This window comes from Electrophorus electricus, chromosome 13 (genome assembly GCF_013358815.1).
Source record: "Electrophorus electricus isolate fEleEle1 chromosome 13, fEleEle1.pri, whole genome shotgun sequence".
NCBI lineage: Eukaryota > Metazoa > Chordata > Actinopteri > Gymnotiformes > Gymnotidae > Electrophorus > Electrophorus electricus.
The window spans coordinates 3,125,020-3,144,326 of NC_049547.1; the positions used below are offsets into that span (position 1 = coordinate 3,125,020).

General features: G+C 44.5%; 1 protein-coding gene across 6 annotated transcripts in view; it reads left to right on the forward strand.

Annotated features, from left to right (window-relative positions):
* The window catches only part of ralgapa2 (Ral GTPase activating protein catalytic subunit alpha 2), a 79,850-nt gene that overhangs the window by 20,860 nt on the left and 39,683 nt on the right, over positions 1-19,307 (forward strand). For 3 of the 6 annotated variants that reach the window (XM_035532577.1, XM_035532581.1, XM_035532579.1), the window contains exons 4-25: positions 3,977-4,034; positions 6,247-6,290; positions 6,394-6,574; positions 7,399-7,514; positions 7,777-7,915; positions 8,552-8,754; positions 8,962-9,192; positions 9,753-9,929; positions 10,410-10,544; positions 10,734-10,882; positions 11,098-11,209; positions 11,326-11,563; positions 11,963-12,136; positions 13,425-13,568; positions 13,992-14,114; positions 14,215-14,324; positions 14,478-14,568; positions 15,252-15,449; positions 16,053-16,190; positions 16,647-16,840; positions 17,057-17,155; positions 17,338-17,493. In XM_035532577.1, coding sequence (XP_035388470.1) covers positions 3,977-4,034; positions 6,247-6,290; positions 6,394-6,574; positions 7,399-7,514; positions 7,777-7,915; positions 8,552-8,754; positions 8,962-9,192; positions 9,753-9,929; positions 10,410-10,544; positions 10,734-10,882; positions 11,098-11,209; positions 11,326-11,563; positions 11,963-12,136; positions 13,425-13,568; positions 13,992-14,114; positions 14,215-14,324; positions 14,478-14,568; positions 15,252-15,449; positions 16,053-16,190; positions 16,647-16,840; positions 17,057-17,155; positions 17,338-17,493 — 3,210 coding nt within the window. The remainder of the gene's footprint in view (positions 1-3,976; positions 4,035-6,246; positions 6,291-6,393; positions 6,575-7,398; positions 7,515-7,776; positions 7,916-8,551; positions 8,755-8,961; positions 9,193-9,752; positions 9,930-10,409; positions 10,545-10,733; positions 10,883-11,097; positions 11,210-11,325; positions 11,564-11,962; positions 12,137-13,424; positions 13,569-13,991; positions 14,115-14,214; positions 14,325-14,477; positions 14,569-15,251; positions 15,450-16,052; positions 16,191-16,646; positions 16,841-17,056; positions 17,156-17,337; positions 17,494-19,307) is intronic. The other 3 variants (XM_035532578.1, XM_027004804.2, XM_035532580.1) reach the window with 3 other exon arrangements.

The following is a 19,307-nucleotide window of genomic DNA, read 5'->3' on the forward strand; positions in this document are numbered from 1 at the left end:
TTTTTGCAATTTATTGCATGTCCAGGGTGCATAATAAAAATAAATAAAATGTAAAAAAAAAAAAAAAAAAAAAGGGTTACATTCAAAAGTAGACACTTAGAAGAGCATAGTTGGTAAATCCTCGAACTAAAACAAAGAAGTGTACACAGGAAAGATGAGTTTGAAAAAGGCGCTGAATAAATGTAACAATAATAATAATAATAATAATAATAATAATAATAATAATAATGCAGTTTTCCCAGAATCACTTTATAAATGAAAATACCAACAAACAAAAAGTATCGGCACAAGCTATACTGAGTCAAGTCTCAGTAAAATTGAGGAGGCTGCATGCATATACAGTATATCACCATAATCACAAATAAAAACTGCTTTATCTGCAAGTTTATCTGAGATTCAAAGATCTTAGCCAAGATTGAAAGGAAATCGGACGATGGTTGTTCAACTCTGAAGGGACTCAACCTTTGAACAAGGGGAAATGTAGCAGCTTTGCAAGTTTTAGGTATGGAGTCCTTAGCCCTTAATTGCTCAAATCAAAATCGGTCACAAGTCGATTTGGACTAAAGCATCAGATTAATGCCATACATATAAATGTTGGTTTGCAGTTGGGAACATCTCCAATACCCCCAACCATGTCTATACAAAAACGAAACATATGTAGTCAGTTACAATAAATAAGCATAACTTTTACTGTAAATAATTATACAATTTTACAGCTTTATGGTGGTGCTCATATTGTTATAATTTCTTTGTTTGTTTATTAGAAATTGTATTTTGGCCTATAAGACAGAGAGCCAATTTTACACTATGCTTTCTACATTTACTTTGAGCATTGACTTTGAGCTGAAGACCTCCTGAGTCTTTCCCCAACATCAGTACTGTGCTTCCAGGTCCCTCTCTGACCCACTCGCTGGGTCGTCCACGCGTCAGCACGGGCCGCATCACTGATACAGGAGCCTTTTTCTCTCACCACCCCCACTTTCATCACTCTGACCTCATGACTATAACCCATTCACCCCAGAACTCTCCATGACGTCTTTCAGGCTCCAGAATAAGAATGACTGATGATGTTTAGTCTGATCTCAAATCTTTGATGCTGAATGCATTCGTTAGTCCTGGGTAATGTTTTGTATAATCTAGACTCATTTTCTTCTTAACACTGTCCCAACTGCTGGTACTACATGAACAAGCAGTAGGTAAAACAAATAACCCTTTATGCATTTGGGTTCCCAACTCTCCTACTCTACTAAATTAGGAAATAAAGTCACTGGAAACATTAGCGATGCATTTCTAGTTCTTTGCCAAATCTCTTGCGCTGGTTTATGAGTAGTAAGGCTGTGACTGATGTTTGTTCAAACCTGTCTTCATACAGCCCATTAAAATGCTCCAGTGTGAAAATGGGCCAAATAGGTCATGAATAAAAGAACGAGGGGCTGTATTAAAGTCTGCAATCAGTAGCCATCATTCTCTCTCTCTCTGTCTGTGTCTCTCTCTCTTTCTCTCTTTCTCTCTCCCTGCTGCATTGCATGTCAGGCAAAATATCCTCTTTAACCTCGTAGATGCATCCATGAATAGATGAGGTTTCTTGTGCAGTAGTAGGCTGCTTAATGTGCCTTTTTCCATTGGTTTGACTGCTTACACCATAAAGAATTCAGGTTCTCATCCTTTACCTGGCAAATCCACGTTGTTCTCCTCTCAGAATGCATGTAGGATTTATGTGAGAGATGAGCGTACATATAAAAATAATTCACTTTGAAAGAGATTTCTTTTTCTCTCTTGGCTCCCTTCCTTCTCTGTTGGCCTGGTTGATCATAAAATTATATAATCTGATGTTTCACATGACCCTGTCCTGCAGCCAGGCATCATACGCCCATTGATGATTTACTGGAGGTTATGAAGGGCAAGGACATTTTCAATGGTTGTGCCCTGTACTACGTCAATACGATGCCACTTGAGAGCCACCATTTGAAGACTGTTCTGAGATCAGCTGTCGGGGATCTTAACCTCAGGTGGTTAGTAGGCCTAACTGTAGAGCAATCGGTGTTAAGTTGCTGCCACCCTCTGGATCAAATAAATAATACAGAGTTTCAGATGTAGAAAACTGACAGGTGGTGAAATTTTATGTCGTTTAGATTATTTTGGTTGCTTTTGAACAGATGGTGCTTTTCAGTTACTTTTCTTTGTTACTTTGTTGTCTGTGACATTATATTATCTTGATCCTTTAGAACTTGACTCTAACTGCTGTGTGAATCTCCAAGCTGCTGTAACTAGGCGTCTTTTTCATCTCCCTGTTTCTTATGTGCCTGTGGAGCGCACGCACACACACACTGATGGGCACTGAAGTCAGTTCAGGCTCAGGTTTATATTCAGGTTGAAGTGCTAAACATATTTAACTGGTAAATAATATATAGCAAAGTAAATAATATATAGTGGCAGTTATTTTTCCTTAAGGTCTCTCGCTTGCTTGTTTGCTCCTGCCCTTATGCATATGTGCGCGTGCATAAACACACACACACACACCTGTCATGCAAGGCCTGGGGCGTTCTGTAACCATAATCTGTCTGGGTGCAGTATTCAGCCTGGTGGTCTTCCTGTAGGCGTGGATTCTCATAGCAGCAGAAATGCTGAACTACTGCATTTGGAATGTACACGGTCATTTTGCTCTCACACTCACTCTATCCAAATGTCTCATCTGCAAACCCCTACATTTAATGGACTGTGTTTGCGTTTGTCTTTGTTGTCTGGCCATTTCACAAATCTTATGTGCATGCTCAACTCTGACTTGCGCTGATCTTCTTGTTTTGAAATCGACAGTCAGATAGGCATCACTACCTGCTTTGGCATCTGTGAATCATCTTAAAGTTGTGCAGGCACCTTTGTGGAAAAGCTGGGCGCTGCGGTAAATCCCCACAAGGAGAGCATCTCGGATTGTCTGTATTCTCAGTCATGCGTTCCGCGTGGCAGCAAAGCCGAGTGTGGATCATGTAAATGCGCAGACAGGCAAGGTGCCGGCCCGCTGTAATGCTCCGGCCTTATGCCTGGAGAGCGGCGGCAGATTAGCGGAGGCCCCAGTGCCCGAAGCCATGCGGCTGCTCCCCCCTTACCCCCCAGCTCAAATCCACCCATCCTGGCTCGGTGGGGGGTAGCTTTCCACCGGCTCGACAAGAGGCAATGAAGTATTACAGCAACCTCCACCTTCTGCCCTGGACCTCCAGCGCGCAGGCTTTAAACGAGCCCACCCAACATCACCCCAAATAGCGCGTCTCCTTCTTAACTGCGATGTCGAGCTCTAATCCCGAGCTGTGTTGCACGCATGCGTGCGTGCACACGTGCACACTCACACTCCGAGGATCAATAACTAGGTGCTACAATGCTATACTGCTCATGTGTCATCACGCCTCAGATCAGCGCAGACAGTAAATAAGGTTGACACACCGAGACGTGGCTATTGATGGGCTGACTGATTCCTGTCAGGGCTTGGTTACTAACACGATCTCTGGTCTGACACCCGCAGAATCACATCTGGCAGCACTTGGTACTTCATTGTAGAATGCTGTTCCTTGAAAGTGGTGACGAGCTTTGTACACATGGGGTCATTATGTCTTGTAGTGTGGTTCTGGGTATTACAATTTCCTGACATTACCCACAAATCAGTGGAGTTAATTCCATTATCCTTCCTGATTCCTAGCCCCCCAGGTCCCCTGTCTCCTAAAGGGCACTAAATGTTCTGTAATGAAGTAGTGTCAAAAGGGAAATATGGCATTCAGTCTAAAGGTGGTAGAATAGCAGCATTAGTAGTTGAGATGGCAGTCCACTCTGTGTTTGCTTGTCCATCACTTCAAATTCAGCTGACATTATGATGCATCATAAGTGCAGCTAGATTTAAACTAAGCTCTTTATTCAGGACTTGTGTTTCTGTGTTCGGTGTCATGTTCTAAACAAGGTTTCTCAATAATGTTGGTTTTACTTTTTGCAGAAAATTCTTCAACTTCTACCAGAGAAAATTAACAGTCGGTGGCAGTTTCACAGTATAGGTAAGTTACAGAGATTTATTTATTTATTTATTTATTTATTTATGCAAAAGTGCTTGGTTTTGCAGAATCATTTGAGAAAATGCCAGTATTGCCCATATTGTGTATACTTTGAAATGTTTTGGCTATTTGTATGAAAGGCTCCTTAAATGTAATCTGGTCTTCATCTAAATACTTTAATATTAATGAATAGTATTAATAAATAGACAGTCCTGTTTAACCAAAACCATAATCAATATTTACGCTGCAGTGTCTTAATGAACTTTATGGTTTAAACAGTCAAGGACTCTGAAGAAAAAAAACATACAAATCCTCATGTAGCAAACCTCCTCCTGTCATGGGAATAACCCAAATCAAATGCTTTTTGCACCTGCTTCTCACTGGCTTAAATGTGTTTTGGTGCATTCTTCTAATACAAAAAAAACGCAGTTCTTTGGAGTGCATTGCTTGAACAACCTGCTTCAGATGTGCGCACACACAACACACACACACATCATTTCAGTGGGATTGAGGTCAGGACTCTGACTTGGTCTTGATGAAATATGGAATTTCTTCAGCTTGAGGCCAGCTGCTGTGGGTTTACACCACTGTTTTTTTAATTGTCATGTTACATGACCCAGCGTTTTTCAGTTTGGGACCACAGACAGATGCCCTGACATACTGCTATACAACTTGGAATTAAATGTTTCTTCGGTGATTGCAAACTATCCAGGCCCTGGGGTAGGCAAGGCCCACACCATTCTACTTCCTCCACCAAGCTTCTCTGTTGCAGTGAGGCTGTGGGGATTTAATTAATTTTGAGATTTATGAGATTCAGCAGGTTTACCTCTGAGGGCCCCTAAAATCTGTTGATTTGTGTCATATTGCACAACAAAGGTGTGTTGTTAAGAGCAAGTACCCAAAAACGTCTTTATCTGTGCAGGCATGTCTGTGCATGCATGTGGGTGCGTGCCTTTGTGTGTGTTTGTGCGTGGGTACATTTTGTGCATGCATTTGTGTCCTTTTTATTATACAGCAGGGCAGGTCAAACCTGCACATGAATTGATTAGAACACCTGACCCCAATTACCCTGTTTTCAAGTTCACAGATTTTTTTTTTTTCTATCAAAGTCCTTGATCATTTTAAACCACTTGCTCAATAAAAATATGACTGTGAAATGAAACTGATTATTTTTATGATCTTAAAAGAATAAAAGATCACCTTAGTGCATGTTAAAATAATTAGGTAAGCTAAGACTACAAAATTTTTACTGTGCAACCTAGATACTCTGCTTTATTAGTTCTCATTTTTGCTATTTTAGTCATTTTAAAGCTTATATTTTAACCTATAAGTTATTAAAGCAAATGATAGCATGCATATGCATAATTCTGCTTAAGCTAAGCCCTTGGCAAAATGAAAATAGCAAATGGGGTGCGTCGTTTGAAATGCAAATGATTAACTGAATTATGCGCTGCTTGGTTTTTGCTTTGCTAGCAGGAGGACCCATGCGTAAGGGGATAACCTCGATTAGAAACCTCCGCCCAGTACTAGAGTCTATGCTGAAGCACTGAGGTGGGGATGGATGTAGCCATTTGCCCTGGGGGCTTAGTGTAGCTCATATTAATGGTGACCCTTCTATGCATATGCACGTGCGCGCGCGCGCGCGCACACACACACACACACACACTTGGTGGATGAAACACTCGTTTCAAGCAGCCTCTACAAGGCAAAGGAATATATGAAGGTCTACGTCAAAATGCAGCTTTATTGCGCAGCAAGTCCCACGTAGCACTAGATCTAGTGGCTGTTGTACTGTGTATATGCTGTACCTGCTGGTACAAACTGGCATTGATCATTTTGTTACCAAAAATGGGCATATCCTTGATTTGATCTAACTCATTTTCTTGCCTTCTCTTTCATCCAAACTCATAATCCACATATCTCCTTCCACATCCCTGGGTTTCCGTGCATCCACTGTTCATCGGCCTTTATTCAAGCAAACCCCTCTTTTGAGTTAATGAGTGCCAGTTGTTTTCTGGCTCATGTAGTACAAAGCGTAGATGTATGAGTTTCTCCTTTTGTTAACACTCACCTGACTGGCGTGAAGATGCCAGGCTGGGACTGATTTCAGAGAGGAAATGTGTCCATAAAGGAAATTTCACTCTAAATGTCTGTGCTTTTAATTGTACGTTTATTTTTATTGGACGGGGTTATTGTATGTTCTTTATCTCTCTAGGTTCTATCCTCAAAAAACTTTTGCACACTGGAAACTCTTTCAAGGTAAGCTGACATGTAAGTTTAATGAAAACATTTTCAAACGAAGATGAAATGAAGTATTAGATTTCTGAACCTTTGGTGCGCGTGTGTGCGCGTGCGTGTGCAGATCCGCTGTGAGGGTATGCGGCTCTTCCTGTTGTGGCTGCAGGCCCTGCAGACACACTGTGCGGAGGAACAGCTGCTCATCTTTGCTTGTCTGGTGCCCGGCTTTCCAGCGGTGCCCTCCTCCAGAGGCCCCTGTACACTCGACACCATCATCTACAACCCCTTCTCCAATCCTCCTGATGGTGAGAGAACACACATGTGCACACCACACACACACACGCACACGTGTGCCACGGTGGCCATGTCTAGATGTGGCCCCCTCCCCCACTGTATGTAGGGAGGAATGAGTTAAGCACGTTAATCCAACCACAGTAATATAGTGCTCCTTTGCTTTTAGGAACAGGTACTGGAATAAACCCAGTGGCACTGGGATTTTCTTGTGATACAACCAAACCACCAATCTTTGAGTAGTCTCTAGCCCGTGTCCTGTGCTAAAGTCCGCTCTTGTCGGATGTCGTCTCACATTTATATTAACCCCGTTTATTTATTCCTCTGAATGATGTCCATCTTCTCAGAGAGTAATCTTGTTTATAAAGGTACATCTTGTCTGTTGTATTATGGGCACAAGCTTTTCTTTTTTCCCCCACAGATAAATGCTGAATGGTAATCCTTTGCCCAGATGTCACTTCTCAGACTGTCTTTGTGTCCTTGAACTGTCCATACAGCATAAATCTCTCGCTGTCCTTGTGTCCGGTGTCTTTTATGCCTTCAAATCGGAATGGACATAATAACTGAAAGGACGTGGTAAAAAAAAGGTCCATTCAGATGGACTTTCCTTTGATTTTCAAATGACTATTTCAGTGGTGAGCGGAACTTTTCTAATAAACGAATAAAAGAACAGATGAAAGCGCAGACCCGCTATAGATGTATGTCTGAAACTATATATTTCACCTCTTGAGCCGTCCCTGGGCACACGCTGCTGTGAAGTGAATAACTTCTATTTCTCTGCCAGTCGCCTTCGACCAGTTACCGACTCGTGGCTTCTTCCTTCTTTGTGCTGGTGCAGCCAAGATCGTGCCCGAGGAAATCACCCCGCTTGTGCCGGCCATTCCCGGGGAGAAGATATCAGACGACCAGACCTGCTACATTCTCCAAACTGTGCTGAAGTTCATGGTCGTCCAGGTAAGGTGGCAGTCCTGAAATGAAGATCTTTCTGTGCGTTTCAGCTTAATTCTATAGACACTGTGCTCATCTTACTCCAAGTGGCGTATAGAGACCCATTTCTAATCCAAAGTAATTAAGGGAAAAAAATAAAAATAAAAATCTCCCAGTGGCCTTTGTCACACATTCTGTTTACCTAGTATCCTTTGTCCTACTGAATACATATAGTCTTCCAGTGGCATTAGCATATCTGCGATTATGTTCGTCATCTTCCTCTTTGTAGGCATCCAGCCTGGAATGGCACAAGAAAGACAACCAGGACTCTGGCTTCAGGTTTCTGTTCTCCCTCTTTAAGAAGTACTACCTGCCCCACCTCTTTCCCTCCTTCACCAAGCTCACTAACCTCTACAAGCCATTGCTAGGTGAGCTTCCACTTTGTAAAAGGGCAGCGGAGATGACCATCCAGGATCTTTGGCCTAATTCACGTCTGTTCATGTAAACAATTATTTATTGTGTATATGCAGTTTTAACAGAGTGTAGAATGCCAAGGTACCAACATTTACCTAAAAAAATAAATAAATTCAGTGTGAAAGGAGCTGGTTGAACTGTTCTGGGCTCACGAGGGTCACACCACTCTTAGAGCTGTGTGGAGGACCATGGCTGGTCTCTCCCACCCACAAGTTCCTTATAGCCATCAGTGTAATAACACAGCAGCTTCTGGGATGAATGGCAGTCCTCCATGCCCATAGAAGTTAACTGTCAATTACCTCCGAACCCCTTGCATGAACGTGGGCTTTTTGAACTGAACATTGAATTCCCATTTAATGTGGAAAGCTGTTCTGTGAGACGTATTTAAAATGAGCTACTTTAAAAATGATTTCATCGACAGTGAGAACCAGAATTTGAGAGTCTGCTATGAAAAGACTGCAAGAAAAAAGCGATTTCTGTGATTTAAGTGTCTCTTCACCCTTCGCCTTGAGATCTTCAGTCTTCTGTACCTGTCTTTCATTTCTGGATCTTCATCGCCACGCTCCGCCTGCTACGGCATTCCTTCACAGACCTCCCCCACCACAGACCAAAGCCGCTGTACGTGCAAGTGTCGCGCAACAACGAGAGCACGTTCTGCACGCGGGACCAGTACCTGGCACCCCGCGTGGCCTTCATCACCTGGCTGGTCAACTTCTTCCTGGAGAAGAAGTACATGAGCACATCTGCGAGCAACGCGAAGAACGGGGGAGACGTCCTTCCTAAGCTCATCCAGGTAGGCCCGCAGCCCCACGGCCTTCTGTTGACTGGCTTTATTGTAATATTACTGTTTGTGGTGGAAAAATCATGTAATGCTTGTTTCATTTTTATGAAAGTGATTTAAAATGACTGAATTATGGGTTTTTGCGGTGTGGTAGAGGGATTGTGACCAGCGTACGTGTCTGTGCGTTCGTGTGCACGTCTGTGCGTGTGCGTGTGTCAGACTGTAACTGCAGGCAGTAGCAGTCAGGAGAAGAGCAGCGAGCCGGAGCCCAACGGGCCGGCGGAGCAGGAGAAGAGCCACTCGAACAGCAGCACGCTGTCGGACCGGCACGCCAGCAACTCCAGCCTGTGCAGCGTGGAGGAGGAGCACCGCAGCGTCTACGACATGGTGCACTGCATCCTGCTCTCCACGCCAGACAACGTCAACTTCGTCAACGAGGTCTTCCACCAGGTCAGAAAGTGCCAGCTGCGGCCGCTGGGCTTGACCAACAGCCTTTTCCAAAATGCATTTCTGCACAGTCGTCAGGTTTTTGCCACTGTGCTGCCATCTTGTGGGCAGATTCTGTTGATGCAGTCTGTGCTTTAAATATGAGTAATGTGTACTGTTTGTTTCTGTGCAAAAAAACGTCCTTAACTACTAACATTATTTTTTACTTTAGCTGAAAATGCAGTCTGCCCCTATGTAATTTTACAGTTTTGAGGGGAAAATACATATGAATACCTTTTAGAATTTATAATATTTAGACCAAAATATTTACCAAAAAGAAAATGTAGAAGTGTTTACTTTCTTTCCTCTTTGAGAGCATGTTTTGAGAGCAGGCTTCATAACAGGGTGCTACACAGCTTGCAGAGATTCCTTCATCTGACAGTCAGTCCGCTTCCTTTTTAAGTGTAATGGAAGGTGACATCTGAAGGCATACGCTCATTCATGAGTGTCATGGTGTGTAACACAGCAACTGCAGAGCGGGTCACTGTTCTGTAGGATGACAGCTGTGTGGTGCCTTCTCCCAGGCCTTTCTGCTGCCGTCCTGCGAGGCCTCGGCCACCCGGAAGGTCATTAAAGTGTACAGGAAATGGATCCTGCAGGACAGGCCTGCCTTTATGAGCGAGCCAGACAAGACGGGTCAGGATGAGGAGGACACAGGGGATGACCATCAGACCACCGAGGCTGACAGCACACACGCACAGGTGCCGTGCATGCACACGCCCAGAGAAGACCATCACGTGCGCAGAACGATCCAAAAAATCATTTTTGCACAAAAGACTGCATTCACCACATTTGTGTTGGTGTTCATATAAAGCAAATATGAAGCGTGTCGGTAGAAAAGTAATAGTTTCACTATAAAGCATGTGAAAAGGTTTTTAGTGCGAGTGAGCGACATGTCTGCAACATCACAGCAGAATGAAAGTTCATGAGACTCATGATGGTTGTACACGACCCGGTTCAGCATCTGACCTTCAAGACCGAACACAACACCGTGTCAGACTGGAAATGTTAAAAACACTTAGGAAGGAGAAACTTGGATACCGTTGAGGTTGAACATAGTTACAGTTTCAAATGTGGCGCAAAGCCACCTTTTGTGACCTAGGGTGACCCCTCTCAGTGGAGTTCCCATGGTTATGTAACGGAAGCACCTTCGTGCCGCTGTCCTGCATGTGTCTCCCCAGGTACTGCAGAGTCATGGGCACAAGCGCACATCCAGCTGGGGCCGCACGTACTCCTTCAGCAGTGCCATCAGCAGAGGCTGCCTGACCGAGGAGCAGAGATGCGACGTGAAGGCTGGCATGCAGGCCACTCTGCAGGTGCGCGGGAGAGGGTTCGCTCAGAGCTCGTACCCAAGATGCTGCTCCTCCCAAGGCTTAGTGGTCTTCTGAAGGACTGACCGGATGACTGATTTTAGTTATGACAGGATTTGTATAGATTGTATAAAATACCGTTGCAGTGGCCATTCATTATGTACACGCAATATTTGCTTCTTTGTTTGCCTCCAGGTCTTTTTGACAAACTCGGCTAATGTTTTCCTGTTGGAGCCATGTCAGGATGTGCCCAAGCTGCTGGAGAACCAGGTGGAGGTGTGCAGAGCCGTGCTCAGCATCTACCGCCGCATGATCATGGAGCAGACCATGAACAGACAGACCTGGTAAGTCTGTGTGCGCGCACACGCACACACAGACACACGCACACACACAAAATGACATAACTATGTAACATGGCAGTTTGTATTTAAAATATTAACAACGTGATGAAGTCACATAATCTTGTACTCTTGGTTTTTGATTAATGTTCAGATTAATGACACACTGTTAAATGCTGTCTGCTCTGGCGCCCTCTACCAGCTTTATATGTGTATTGCAGGGAGCAGATGCTACAGGTGCTGCTGAGGATCACTGAGGCGGTGATGAAGAGGCCACAGGACGACCATAGAAAGGATGCCTTCGCCCAGAGCCTGGCCAGTGTCCTCTTCCGGGTGAGTCCAAGTCCTGCTCCATACCACAGTGCCTGGGCGACTCCGGAGACCCAGGTCAAGGACACCGTGACTGCTTCACTGGGATCTGAGCCACGAAGCTGTGCTTTATCTTGCAGACCATCATTGTGGCATGGGTGCGGGCCAACCTGAGCGTGTTCATCTCCCGGGAGCTGTGGGACGAGCTGTTGGCAGTGCTGTCCTCTCTCAGCCACTGGGAGGAGCTGGTGCACGAGTGGGCTAACATCATGGACTCGCTGACCATGGTGCTCGCCCGCTGCGTCTACGGCCTGGACCTCAATAACCTTCCCCTCGACAAACTCTCTGAGCAGAAGGAGAAGAAGCAGCGTGGGCGAGGTGTGTGTTCACTCGCTCGTTTCTTTGACGTAGTACGTCCACATCAACCAGTCAGCATAATGCATTCTACATCTTAACTATTTCTAAGTTGATTTATAAGTGATTAAATTAAATACAGCTTTTTAAAGTCATTTTTTTAATTATCTACAACTTTGTACCTCATTTTGGACACACTTTTGTGTACATCAGAATTCATTTTAAACTTGCATAGTTTCATCTTGCAGGTTGCATAGTGCTAGCATCATCTTAGAAAATGTTTATGTAATTGTGCAACAAAAACAGATTTTATATTTTTGAGAACATTGCTTGCTGGCTGTTGAGTGTTGTTTCCAAACTTGTGAATGGTTAGCTGTGTGTGTGTGTGCGCGTGTGCGTACTTTGTGGTTCACGCCACTGCAGGCGTGATGCAGGACTCCCAGAAGGCCGCGGCGGTGGCACGCTCATTCTCGCTGAGCTGGAGGAACGCGGGCGAGCAGGCCGCAGCCCAGGAGCCCATGCGCTTCCGCAGCGCCACCACCACGGGGGCGCCGGCCGTGGAGAAGGCCCGCAACAACGTCAGGCAGAAGGCCTCCGGTCAGAGCACCACCTTTACACTGGAACACACGCTACTTTCTTCCTCTCTCTGTCTTTCCATCTGCCTTACTGCCTTGCTTGTCTGACTTTCTGCTTGGTGTTCTGTCAGACTTTCTGGCCATTTTTGCGTTTGGACCAAATTTGACTGAATTTCCGTCTTTTCACCAACACACTCTTCCGTCTGTGTGCTTGCCGCTGGCTCTGTCCTTTCCTTTTACTGCGTAAGGGGAGATAGCATCTCCTTGTGCTGGAGAGCTTCTTGAGTCTGGAGCAGATGCATTTGAGGCTGAAGGACTCTTACAAACCTCCCACAGATATGTGCACTAGCGTGCATGGCCGAACACGCCCCACAGAGCACTGCAACTCTGAATTCCTCATTTGATTTTGCCTAATTGGATTTCTCCCATATTCATCTTCAAACAGGCTGGCATTCTCCTCTCTTTAAAACAGTCGCCACACCAATTGCTGGGCTGTTTTTGATAGTTTCATTAAGACCATAATTAATGCTCATTAATATGCATAAATCGGTAACGCAGTGAAAGTGATGCTATCTAGAGAGCAAAGGCGGTAATTAAAGTACACTGCAGAGGAAAGGAGAGAGCCCTTCTCTTTCAAAAGCTCTCCACCAGACATGACATGAAGTGGCATCTGAGTGCAAAACCAATATTTCATCTCATTATCACTAGTAGAGAAAATTTTAAACTATATGTTTTCTTTCAAGACATTGAAGTTTCAAAGGATGCACTGAACAAACTAACTTTTAAGTTATTTATTTAATTAGCAAATCACCTGTTGTATGTTTCAGGCTATCACCCTTAAATCATACCTTTTAAGTTATGGAGGTCTGTAATATGATTTTGGAACATGCTATACTTTTAGACTCAGTATATTGTTAGTCTAGGTTCTTTGCACGTTGTGAATGGTCATCGTTTATACCACAAATTTAATAGTCTGTTAATAATAAGCTTCTAATATTATCCTACATATATAGATATCCTATATATAAATAACTTAAAATGGGTTCAAAAAATTAAAAAATGACTATAAATGCATATATAGCAGTTGAAACATTTGGAGAATAATGTGTTTATTAACTGTTCGTCTGAAGTATTTTATATCACTGAATTTCCTCCCCTCCCATTCCTGCAAGGAAAAGTCCTTGGCATGCGGTATTTTTCGCTGGCATTGGTTGTGGTTGACTTTGCTTTCTCTCTCTCTCTCTCTCTCTCTCTCTCTCTCTTTCTCCCCCTCTCTTTCTGCTGGCCTTCTGTCCTCGCTCCATGGGTAGCTAAGCGGAGCCAGTCTATCAGCAACTGTGTGCATCTGTGCGAAGCTTTGCCGGCCACTAAGAGTGTGCCCGTGCTGCTGCACACTGTCAGCTCTTTCTTACCTGGTATCTCTCACAACTCCCACTGCTCTCACAGACTCTCAGGTAATTTGGTCTCTGTCACTCTGGTTTCCTTTCTGAATATTCCTCCTTTTTTCTTTTCTTTTTTTTTTGGTCTCTTGGTCTCTTGGTCTTGGTCCCCATCCTCATGTACAATTCGATCATTGACTTCTTATTTTTTCCTAACAGAAATGTCACGTTTCCTGACGCAGTTTTTTCCTTTTTTATTTCATAGTTGTAGAACCTTTTCATAACTTTTTTTTTTTTGTGTCATTTCTTTACTTCATATGTGATACATTCCTGTATGTTGTTGTTGTTCTCACAAGGTGGCATAATTCCATTCCTAATTTCACGTAGCAGCTAATTTAAAACATGTAAAGTTCAGCACCATGAAAGCTTGGGCTGCATGAGGGTCGTCTTGCCTTGCCACCTGGGAGCCTCACGGCATCGCTCTTCTCCGTATGTCAGATGTAGATGAGGGTCAGCTGTCTGAGTGTGGCGGAGAGGGGGAGATGGGAGATGGGGACAGTCCCCTCCCACGCAGCAGCAGCACCTCAGATATTACCCAGCAGCTCACTGACTCCTTCCCAGGTACACATGCGCACGCACGCACGCACGCACACAAAAGTGCTTTGCTTTTCACATACTCCTTTCTTGGGATTGTGTGGGTCTGTGTGTGTGCGCCTGTCAGAAACCATAGGAGAGAGGAAGGGGGACTCTCCGAATGCCGGCAGCTCCGATGGCAGAGTCTGCATCTCTGAGCACGGCTCGTCTGGGAAGAGGGAGAGTGAGGCTCCTACGGTCAGTGCTTCGGCATATATCCGTCCCCCTCCTCTTCGTCAGTGCTGTGCCTGTTTCATCCCAGTGATTACGTGTGTCTGCTTGGACCTCCTTAGAAGATTGTGTTTAAAATCTGCTTTGATCTTGAAGATGAAGTCTCTTGATCATCCTCAGATCATGATTTGCCGCAGCAGCAGTCCAGCAGATCTGGACTGCCCAGGAGAGGGGGCACCCGCAAGCACGAGGGCCACGTTTCGAGAGAAAAGTGAGCTGTTGCTTGTCTGGATTGTTGTTTGTTTTTTAGATTTTATTGTTGCATATCTGATAACGTGTTCAAAAAAGTATGCTCATCCATGTTTTAAAGAAAAGGATATAGTCCAATGACCTTTCACTGGTGTTTAAAGTTAGCCAAAGTGTTTACAGTTTGAGTGAAAATGAAAACGCACACTCAAAACAAGGGAACAAGGAGAAATAGAGAGATGTACATTTCACACATGTAATTTTATTCATAAACCTTGATATAGAGAGCAGTCCATCTTGTTCTGCATCATGTACCCAATCCAGTTATAAGATTTTTCAGCCTGCAGGTTTAAAATGCACATAAGTATCTCCGTATCATGGTTTTAACCACGTGACAAAAGTCTTTAGTCTCACCTGTTTTTCCACACCCCGCAGCCATCAGTAACATTACAAGGTCAGTATAGCCAAGATGACCAGCGTGACCTGTGCAGTGAAGCCACCTGCAGTGACATTTTATCACACGGAAGCTTTTAATTCGCTTCTTACAGTAGAGTAATACTAAACTACAGAAGTGAAGAAAAAGTGAAGTGTAAACAGGTTTATGACGGGTGTCGCAGACAGTATGTTGGCGCCAGTTTCAAGGGCACTAACTGAGTAGGCCTCATTCCTGTAACGGCCAGCATCTGTGCGGTTCCGCCCTGTTTGCAGGCGAGAGCGTGAGCAGCGAGACCTCGAACAGCTACCTCAACGATGCCGAAGTCAACCTGCTGGCGTGGCAGGCCGTGGAGGAGGAACGCAACTCGCCCTCCCCCACCGGGGCGAACGGCGGCGGCGGCCGCACGGGCCCGCCGGATGACGCCGAGAGCCAGCGGAGTCTGCTGCTCAGCCACACGGAGGCGCTGGCAGGTACGGCTGCCCTGCTGTGCCGGAGGGCCACCTGTCCTGCCTCCCTCTTATTCTGATGGCACCAAACGGCAGAGCTCCCAGACACGGAGGTCGCACGTTCGTGTGCATTATAGCCCCAGCCCCAGCCCCTCCTTAACCCCTCCTCTGTTTACCTTGATCCGGCGTCCTGGTGATCAAGTGTGCTGTCTGTGACCACTCCCCTTTTCCCTCATATTCCAAATGTGAACCCATTGGTTTGCATGGTGGTGTGATGTCACGTGGTGTTTTATAATGTCTCATATCCCTCTGCTGTTTGTGTAGAAATGTCCTCCTCTGTAATTGTGAACATTAATCCAGTGTCCTGTAGGAGTGAATCCCTCTTCTCAATAACAAGTTCTTTTTTCTTTTGGATGATATCCAAAGCACCATATGATCAAATGTTAAGTCTTCTTACATTTGGTAATGCTTTTGATGTAAGTCGTCTACGGCTCTTATGATCAAAGCACTATGTGTGTTTTCTGTTGTGGTTGATTGTGTCTGTGGTTGTCCACCTTGTGCTTCCATTACTCTGTCTGTCTCTGTCTGTGTGTGTGTGTGTGTGTGTGTGTGTGTGTGTGTGTGTAGGTTCTGAGTGTGCCCACCCGCTCCACTCTGCCCCCCTGTCCCCCTGCCCCCCCATCTCTCCCATCCTGCTCCTGCCCCAGGGCTACAGCGACTGCCCTCAGCTGCTGGAGGACGCCATGCACATGCCTCCTGATCTGGGTACTGCACCAGTTTGCTGCTCCACCCGCCCTACCTCACATCCAGGGCCCTGCTTGCCCACAGCCTCTTTAATAGAACACAATTGAACTGTGACTTCTGTCTTGTATTACATGCTGGGTTTCTTTACCGTCTGTTTACCTCCTCACATTATTTCTCTTGTTTAATAAACTGTAGCATTAACACAGCTTCTGTGTTTCCACTTGAAGGGGTGGAGCCACAAAAGCCTGCTATGTGCCTTAATTTGAAAATTTAAATGTGACACTGAAAATTTAATACAATTGCTGTGAAAGGCATTATCATCTGATCCTGATATTTGTTTGCTAACACCTAAGTTATTATTCTCTCTTGCCCTCTCTCCCTCATTCTTTCTCTCTCTCTGTCTCTCTCTGTCTCTACCTCTCTCTTCTCCATCTCTCCATGCTTTGATTTGCTTTCTCTTTCCTGTTTCCCTCACAGACAGTAGCGAATTTCTGGCTGATGATATCAGCATCATCGCAGGTGGTTGTTTGACGGGCTGGCACGCCGACTCCGCCTTTGTGCTCTGGAGGAGGATTCTGGGAATTCTAGGAGATGTGAACAACATCCGCTGCCCTCGTATCCATGCCAAGGTCTTCAGTTACCTGTATGAGCTCTGGCACAGGCTGGCAAAGGTAATGCATCTTGGTTTTGAAAGAAACTGGCATTTCTACATCCCATCTAGGCAACAGTGTCTGTTCTTCTAGAACCCATAGGAGCAAACACCATTGGAGCCAAACATTTGACATTCAAGTTTTATAGGTTTCAGCATTAGTTAATTGAAATTAACCAAACAAATCTGTATTTTTCTGCCGAAATGTCATTTTCATGTTGCCTAATTTGAACTGCAGATAAGAGATAACTTGGGGATCAACATTGACAACCAGTCAGCTCTGCCCAGCGCTCTCTTCATTCCGCCTCTCCGAATGCTGGCCTCTTGGCTATTCAAAGTGAGTCACTGATCTATAAACCGCACACTTATGCTCCCTTAGCGAGGAGCTAATTGGGTGCAGAAGACGAATGTTGATCCGGAAGGCAGTGCTTCTCAGTGATACGCCGTTATCCCCCCCCCCATGTTTCATTCGTACTTCTTTGGGGTCTCTTTCTTTCCCTCTTTGTTCTGTGGCTGCAGGCCACCATGCTGCCTGCAGACTTTAAGATGGGCAAGCTGCAGGCCTACAGACTCATCTGTGAGATGATGACCAAGCACCAGGATGTGCTGCCCAACACTGACTTCCTGGTACATCTCTACCATGTCATGCGCAAGGGCTTCACCAGTGATGACCAGGTATCAGGCGACCTGCATAGTTTTTAATGGGTCTCAACAAGAATTCAATCATCTTGGTTCAACGAATATTCATTTATTCATTTTCAGTTTGCAGTTGTTTGTTTGGTTTTTTTTTTACCTTTCATGATGTGACCACCAGGTGGTGCTAGTGGTTTGTGCTGCTGAACTTTGTATGTATTAGTGTATGTAGCAACTTGCTGTTTGGACATGTTCCACTGTTTTGGTGCCTTCACATTGACCATAAAGTGCCAGGGCACCATAAAAAGAGTTCCAGCATGCAAGGTAGAAGTGTGAGGTAATAATGTAGTTTCATTCATCTGACATACATAAATAATCATGAGAGTGAAAACAAGGTTTAAACTTAAACCACCATTAGACATCTAGTCACTCAGTATAAATGGAATTATAGTCAGTGTAATGATTATTTCCAAGATCATTTAATTCATTAGGCATAACTGCCAAAAATTCTTGTTGGCTTGCTTGCTTGTTTGTTTATACATGTACAGCAGCTAATTTGATGAAAAATGTTTATTTGCATATTCATTTAAAAGTGTTTATTTATATATATATATATATATATATATATATATATATATATATATATATATATATATATATATATATATAAACACACAAGCTATGTATGTGGATGGATGGATGGATAAGTGTATTCCACTTTTTTTCTTCAAGATTTTCCATTTCTGAAAAACTAAATGTATATGTTGTATACATAAAAAATTAAGAGAAACATGGAAAGGAATTGATTAAAATTCATTTTTATATGTGTTTATATGTGTAGGCCTGTGTATCTGCCCATCTGTGAGTGCGAGTGTGAGTGCATGCCCATGCCTGGGAACAAACTATAGGCTTTTTTGCTCTGGCCGAGAGACAAGCTCATTATAATGTTTTCCGTGTCATTAAATAATGCTGGCGCTCCTCCGGCGTGTGTGGGATTAATTAAAAATGGCCAGTTGCAGCATGTGGAGGGAGGCGTGCTGGCGTAGCTCTGAGCCCACTCACGGCTGCCGTGCTACTTGCCCTGCTTTGCCTGCTCCACACACAATATGGAGGCATGTGCCAAACAGAGAAGGAGAGACTCTGAGAGAGTCCAGCTTTCACGCCACGGTGGCTCCACTGCTGCAGTCTTGGAGACGGATACATGTCAGCCTCCAGTGCCTTCAGAGCATTCGTATCGGCGGTAGACGGGCCCGGTCTTTTCCAGGCAGCGACTTGCCTCGTTTGACCCGTAATTGCCTGTACACCTGCGTGAAGGTGTGAACGCAGCCTTCAGTAAGCTCCGCATCTCCCTGCAAGTGGCCCGAGTAAAGACTACTGCTGGCGTATTAGCAGATGATTACTAGTATACGTTCCTTTGTGCATAAACTACAGAGCAGACCCTAAATCTTCCTTATGAAATGCATTTATGGCTGCCCTGTTTAAATAAAGACTTTGGTTAATGTTTGATGCCTATTATTGCATATGACTGAAGGAAAAGATAAGTCACCAAATCAAACCACTGCCAACAGGTGTTGTGTGGATTAACATATAAACCCTGCCTTAGTGATCAAGAGCACAGTAATTTCACCACAGTGAAATTAAGTCACTTTAATATTGTGTATTAATTCAGATAGATGGAGGCATTTGTCCAAAAATTAGAATTCATTTAGCACATGCTTCGAACCTCCAAACCACAGCCGTCTCCTGATTCCCAGCCAAAAGGAGAGTTTGTGAGCTCTTTCTCAAATGTACAGCGCACCGCCTGCTTCCCTGGCTTTCTCAGACCATTGTAAGCAGTACAGCCCCTGCCTCTGCCC